Genomic DNA, 7,372 nt, shown 5'->3' with positions numbered 1-7,372 from the left:
TTTACTTGTTTGCTTTTTTTCAGAATAACATGAATCAAAAAATAAAATCTAGTGTGCAGATAATGTCTCACAATATCGGCATCTATGTATTTACTGTATTTATTTTATATTGAATCATTTGAAATTATTGATTCCTACATTTTCATGCCGATATTCTGTAACCACGAGAGCAGCTGACAAACCAACAGAGATGAACAACTTTCCATCGAGAAAAAGCTCTTAGCAGCTTCACCTCACTGTGTTTTCGTGTGTTGAGCCTGAAAGGTGGATTGTCTCCGCAGCTCCAGACTAACCGGCTGGAAATAAAACGGTATTCTGAGTGAAACCAGCAGGAGGGTGGTTGGTAAGATGTGCTATTTATTCCTAATGTAGCACAAAAGAAGAACGCTCCAATATCACAATAAACGCTGGCAAAAAATAAAATAAAAATAAAAGGAAACAGATACAGATACAGATATATTGAGTCCCTGAAGATTCCTTCAGGGACTCACTGTATCTATATTTTTGTTTTATTTTTATCTTATCTTTTGCCAGTGTTTATAGAGAAAAATATTACTGTGGCAAGATTTCAGTAACACTGAAGCCAATGAAAGCATCTTACGGTTTATTCAGAGATCAGCAAATACTGAATGAGAATGATTATTATTGAAAATGATGGTGAGTTGGTCTTAACAGAAAACACGGCTGTTTGTTGTTGGTGTAAGAGGTGCACGTAGATTAATGCTCCCAAATAAAATTAATGAATGCATTAATTAATCAATCAACCATTAATGGAGCTGCACAGTGGATCAGTGGTTAGCACTATCGCCACGCAGCTAGAAGGTCCTGAGATCTTTCTACATGGAGTTTACATATTCTCCCTGTGCATGTGTGGGTTTTCTTCCGGTTTTCCGGCTTCTTCCCACGGTCTAAAAACATACTGAGGTTAATTGGTAACCCTAAATTGTCCGTAGGTGTGAATGTGAGTGTGCTTGTTTGTCCCTGTGTGTAGCCCTGTGATAGACTGGTGACCTGTCCAGGGTGTCCCCTGCCTTCACCCTAAGTCAGCTGGGATAGACTCCAGCCCCAACGCGACCCTAATGAGGATTAAGTAGTGTCTAGATGATGGAATGGATTAATCATTCATTAAAAAAAAAAAAAAAGAAAAAAATAAATATGAATTGTAACAATGAAGTTGTTCCTTCATACAGTCTCTCAGTTTTCTGCTGTACAGCAATTTTTATATTACCTTGAAAATGCTCTTCTGTAGCCTGCCTGTTGTGCTGCATTATATTATTCTATTTGCCCACTTTGAGTGCACTTTGATGAACTATTTGGTGCGGCAACGATGACAGAGGCTTTGAGCCGCTTTTCCTCTCAGCAAGGTGATGAACGCCCGGCTGGTCGGATGGAAAAAGGAGTAATTAAAACCTATAAATTATCCGCCGGCAGCGCCTCTCGCTCTCACGGTGAGATAAGAGGGCTCAGTCTGGAAAACAATACCGGCTGACAATAATGGCTATGTCTCAGAAAGGAGGATATAACAGTGAAGGTGGAGTGTGCGTCAGACATGGAGGTGTGTGCACGTTAAATTTGGCACATATGAAGATGTAGGAGACGTACAATTTACGTCTAGAATATCACACATCCACATCAGAAAAAAAGAGATTTGTAATGTGAAGTTGGTACAAAGCTGCTGGCCAGTTCTTTATCAAGAGTGTGCGAGTGTCCATGTGTGAGATAAACGAACAAAATGCCATGTGAGCTAGATTTAAACACCATTCTGGAAGACTACTGAATAAAAGAACCGAAAGATATTAAGAAAGTCAGTGTGAGCATCAAGGTTTAACTCCTGCTGTTTTGAGCCTGTGGCCCGTCCGTCCCTGACAGTGTTCAGTTAAAAGTACAGTATTGGAGCAGCTGAACTTCACCCAAAAACTGTATATATATATATATATATATATATATATATATATATATATATATATATATATATATATATATATATATATATATATATATATATATATATATATATAAAAGTCTGGCGTAGAGCAGTGATTATCTCTTGTTTGGCTTCTCCATGAAGCCTGGTCGCTGCTCCACAACTCTCCTCTTGGCTCAGATACGTCTGACGTTATTGGACGTCGTCACCTTGACTCCAAAAGTGTCCTGGTCGGCAATTGGCCCGCTGCGCTTTGGTTGTGATTCAGGCGCCTCCGAGTAGTGTGCGTAAGTATATGTGGGCATGGTGATGTGATGTGAGGATTTTTTTGAAGCTCCTACTGTCATACAGCGGTGAAAATCTCTGGGTGTGTGAAAGCAGTGCGCAACAGCAACCACAGCCAGTCTTATAGAAAGTCACTGACCATGACGCGCTGGCGCTCCTTTACGCAGGCAGGACTTCCACAGTTTGCTAATAATTACAGAAACCAGCATTATTTCAGAGAGAAAATGACCATGTTTTAATGTTTTCCGTAATCATATTCTGGATACAAACACAGTGGAAACGAACTGGAAGTGGATTGAGAGAACAGTAGCCACGTTCTTCAGTGAAGCAACGATGGAGGAGCAGCGGGATCTGACCAGCACGGATAGCAGCGATGGAGAGAGCGTCTCCCCTTCTCCAAGCCTGCCCTCGCCTCCTATACTGCCTCTACAGGTCGCTCAACAAGCCCACAGAACCACCAACTTTTTCATTGACAACATTTTGCGACCGGACTTCGGCTGCAAGAAGGAGCATGGTCTGGGCCCGCGGGAGAGAGCGCAGACCTCCGACCGTGAGCGCGTCCACTCGGTCAGCAGGCCGAGTTTTCCCGGGACGCCGTGCCAGGACTCAAACTGTAGCAGTGACAGCACGTCGTCCTCTGCCTCCTCCAATGCCTCTTTGACGAATCCCAGGAAGAGCAACGGTAGCTGCGGAGGATCTGCAACGGCCGACGTATCTACCGGGAGCAGCGGCACTGTTAAAGCTGAGGAAAGGACTGGCAGTGTGGCCGGGGAAAACACCTCCTCTTCACTGGTCGTGTTGAAAGCCACCGGGGCACCAACACCGGAGACCCAGCCGCTGCTCTGGCCTGCCTGGGTCTACTGCACGCGGTACTCGGACAGGCCCTCATCTGGTAAGGCAATAGATTCATGAAGAAAAGCAACTCTGAGCGTTCTTAACGGAGGAAATGATTAGTCACTTTATATCTGCTATCAGATTTAATCGTCTATTTTCAAAAAGTTAACACAAAGGTATATTTATCCTACATTTTTTTATTCAGCAAATCACATTTTTACTAAGAAACTAAAATAACACTGTCTCCACAATTTAACCCTTTTAAAACCTAAATTTAAAATCTAGTTCATCTTCATCTTACTATCAGACTAAATAAAAAAAATTCCGACAAAAAAAAACTGTGAAATACTTTTTTCGATAGTCTATATGGTGTTCGAAAAAACAGTATTTCACACATTTAAAAAAAAAAATCTCTCAATATTTAATTCTCCAGCTATGTGTCGTTTTGCACACATCAGATGCATTGGATATTAAATATACCGCACACTGAAACCAACCGGCTAGCATAAATCTTTTAAAACGTACATTTTCACCTTAATTTTTTGAGTGTGTCTGTTGCTGGATACGAATATAATCTTCCCAACAAAACAACTGAAACACATCATTCAGAATTACTTATTAGCATCCATTATTACAGTATTCTGAGTGTTGTGTTCGTATTCTTTCCACCATTTCTTTAAAATTCTGTTCTTTCTTAGCCTTGTGTCTGCAGCATAAAAATAGAATTAATGGATTGAAGAAATAAATATAAGAAAAGGTAAAAATAAAGAAATTTTAAAAAGCTGCAGACCGAATAACTTTACTCTCGTTTAGACACAATAGGTATTGTTAGATTTACATAAGCAGCTGTCCAACAGTGATCCTGCAGGATTAGGATTGTGCAGGTGACGCCGGTACAAGCCTCGGAACTTTATGTGACACGTGTTTTTGGTTGAGGGGACTTCGGATATTCTATCGGTATAAAGTCATTTTCTCGCCCTTGATTATCTGGCACTGTGTGCCTTTTGGCCGCGCGACCTGGTGTTCTCTAAGAATCTGGTTGAGGTGCTGAAACGCGTGAGCTGCTGTCAGTAAAGCATGGCAGAATAAAACACAATGGAATTAAATGTAAATAATGGCTTTCAGCCTCCCTGCGCCTCTGTACAGGAGACATTTTGAATTCATTAAATGCCTGTTTAATTTGACAGCAGCTGAAATCACTTTTATTTTCACCAATGTACGTACATTTACTTACGTGAAATACACCATGTATATATATATATATATATATATATATATATATATATATATATATATATATATATATATATATATATATATATATATATATATATATATATATATATATATATATATATTCTTAATCTGTTATCCTATTATCTGATCTCTTGTATGTTGTTAGGTGTGTGTACTGGAAGACATGGTTGCTGAAAAAAAAATCTATTGCGTTTTATATTCCATTTTATTTTCTTTTGAGATTTTGAGAGATTTTTAGAGAAGAAGCACTCCTAAACATTTGATAGCCGAGAAATAAATAAACGAATAACATTGAACACCCCGTCTAACATCTGGGATTATTTAGAACCATAAGTATCATAGAAACTGTTTTCTGCTTGAGAGCTTATGTAGGTAATAACGTGAACCTTATTCAGCGTGAAAGGCTTTAAACTCAAAGTAAAACTCGCGTTATCGGTATAATCCGGAGGTTTTCCTGTGTAAATAGGCCTGAAAAAGTGCAGTAAACGTGTGCAGTTTTGTTGTTTGTTTCCAGGTTTTTTTTCCACATTCTGCACGGCCGCTTTTTAAAAAATAATATCTAATAATTGTTTAGTGGAGATTGTGTCATAAACACATTATTATGTATATGTGTGTGTGCGGACGTGCTTTTGGTAATAATCCAGGCTGCTGTATTCATCCATGCGGTCGGCAGTTGGGAGTGTGTGAACGGATGGATGCAGCCTGCAGCATCACACACACACCGAAAACTAAAATGTGCTGCATGACTAAACACTATCACTTGTTTTCACCCAGTAATAATAATAATAATAATAATAATAATAATAATAACAATAATAATAATAATAATAATAATAATAATAATAATAATAATAATAATAATAATAATAATAATAATTATTATTATTATTATTATTATTATTATTATTATTGTTAATAGTAGTAGTAGTAGTAGTTAGTAGTATTCGTTGCTGTTATTTGTACACTGTATAACTCTGGGTAATTACAATGTCATAGTTTACGATGACTCAAAACAACTATTAATATTCTAGCAATAAATGAATTCTTTATTATTAATGCAATAATAATAATAATAATAATAATAATAATAATAATAATAATAATAATAATAATAATAATAATAATAGGTTTAGGTTTAAGGTTAGAATTGGGTTTGGGCTTTGAGGTTAGAACTTTAGCTGTGGTGGTAGGGTTAAAATTATGGAATTTTATGTCAGTGAAGGTCCCCAGAATGTACTGATGTTCGAGTGCGTAAAATGTATTTAAATTGTCAGGTTCTTTAACATGTGGGCTGAAGCTAACTATACAAACCACCTCCTGTTCTGTTTTATTTCTTTCGATATCTAATTGACTTATTGTCATTACTTATTGTTGATGATGCACTGTATATTTATATTTCCGCTCTCCTCTCCTTTCGCCCTTACTGCAGGGCCAAGGACACGGAAACTGAAAAAGTCGAAAAGTGGAAAAGAGGACAAGCGGCCGCGCACGGCCTTCACGGCTGAGCAGCTGCAGAGACTGAAGACGGAATTCCAGGTGAACCGCTACATAACGGAGCAACGGCGGCAGTCTCTGGCCCAGGAACTCAACCTCAACGAGTCCCAGATTAAAATATGGTTTCAGAATAAGCGGGCTAAAATCAAAAAAGCCAGCGGCTTCAAGAACGGGCTGGCGCTGCAGCTGATGGCGCAGGGACTGTACAACCATTCCACCACCACCATCCAGGAGGACAAGGAAGACAGTGACTGAGGAGCACCAACGGAAGAGTCGCTGTCCTCCACACACTCTGTACATTGTAAATAAATGTCTAATTTTACGAGGACGACGGGGAGGGTGGTGAGGGCGTCATCAGCTCTTCTCTTCCTCACCTCCTTCTCTTCCTCCTCAGAAGTGACTTCACAACACAAGAGACAAATGCACACTTCTGAACTGACCTGCCACCACAAAACCAAAGATTTTATTGGAAAGCAGAGCCTGGAAAGTTTCACTAACAATAAAGAAAAAGAAAAAAACTCGCCCAGGCAAGGAACTTCATTAAAACTGTAGTTTTATTGTTTTTTTCTGGATCAACCGACATCTTTAGAGTTGTAATAATCCTAAATTATATTCGACCGAGATGCCATACACAGATTAAGTGCCAATAAGTAACGACGTTTTGATGATAAATGGAAGTCACTTTAAAAGACACAATCTCTGCGGGAACATGGAAATATTCACATTGTCGTTGCTTTAATGTGGAGATGACTTTGAAATTACACCATGCAAAAAATCTCAACGAGTAATTTACCAGTGACCCCAGAACCAGGGACACTATTACATTAAATAAATTCAGATAAAACAAAATAAAATAACATAAAATAAACACACGAAAAAGGTAAAATGAAACAACTTTCAATTCAAAATTATTCACATTGATAAGAAATAATACAGTTTCTGCAATGTTTCCATGCGGGCCTGTATGGAGCATGTCTGAGAGAATGAGAGAATTTCATTCCAAAATTTTCACGATGGTGCTTTTGTAATATCTCTCGGGAAATGACTGAAGGCAATGAACAGTTTGTACAAGGAACATCTAAGCATATAGATATATGCAGAAAGCTGAAACTGTATTCATACCAAATCACAAACATTTCCTCACACATCTCTCTGGAGCTGTGCGGCAACAGGCTCCACAGCAAACAGCTTCCCTGGACTATCCGTCTGAAACATAGCCAATGTTACTGCTTCCCGAAGAAGAGCACGGGAGGAGTGTATTATGTACAGTTATACCGTGTTTCCAAATAAACAATTTTATATTGAAAAAAAAATCCTCACACACTGACCGACTTTTTTGTTTTTCTTTTATTCTAGTGGATGTCACCACAAACACTCAATTAATAAATGTAGGTGTCTGCCCCCACACCCCCACCCCCACCCCCACCATGTGTGTGTGTGTGTGTGTGTGTGCGTGTGTGTGTGTGTGTGTGTGTGTGTGTGTGTATGTGTGTGTGTGTGTGTGTGTGTGTGTGTGTATGTTGGTCGCAGCTCACTGGTTCAAGTGAGTGGGACAACTGAATCCATATTCATAGGTCT

At 38.9% G+C, this 7,372-nt stretch overlaps 1 protein-coding gene across 1 annotated transcript; it reads left to right on the top strand.

Annotated features, from left to right (window-relative positions):
- The first annotated feature begins 2,209 nt into the window (after positions 1-2,209).
- On the top strand, positions 2,210-7,107 carry en1a (engrailed homeobox 1a). Its single transcript, XM_023298973.3, has 2 exons — positions 2,210-3,101; positions 5,730-7,107. The coding sequence occupies exons 1-2, from the start codon at positions 2,543-2,545 to the stop codon at positions 6,047-6,049; spliced, it is 879 nt and encodes a 292-aa protein (XP_023154741.1). The 5' UTR covers positions 2,210-2,542; the 3' UTR covers positions 6,050-7,107.
- Positions 7,108-7,372: the final 265 nt, after the last annotated feature.

Source organism: Amphiprion ocellaris, chromosome 11 (genome assembly GCF_022539595.1).
Source record: "Amphiprion ocellaris isolate individual 3 ecotype Okinawa chromosome 11, ASM2253959v1, whole genome shotgun sequence".
Taxonomy (NCBI): domain Eukaryota; kingdom Metazoa; phylum Chordata; class Actinopteri; family Pomacentridae; genus Amphiprion; species Amphiprion ocellaris.
The sequence above is the reverse complement of the archived record's forward strand: the minus strand, read 5'-3'. Positions and strand labels throughout refer to the sequence as shown.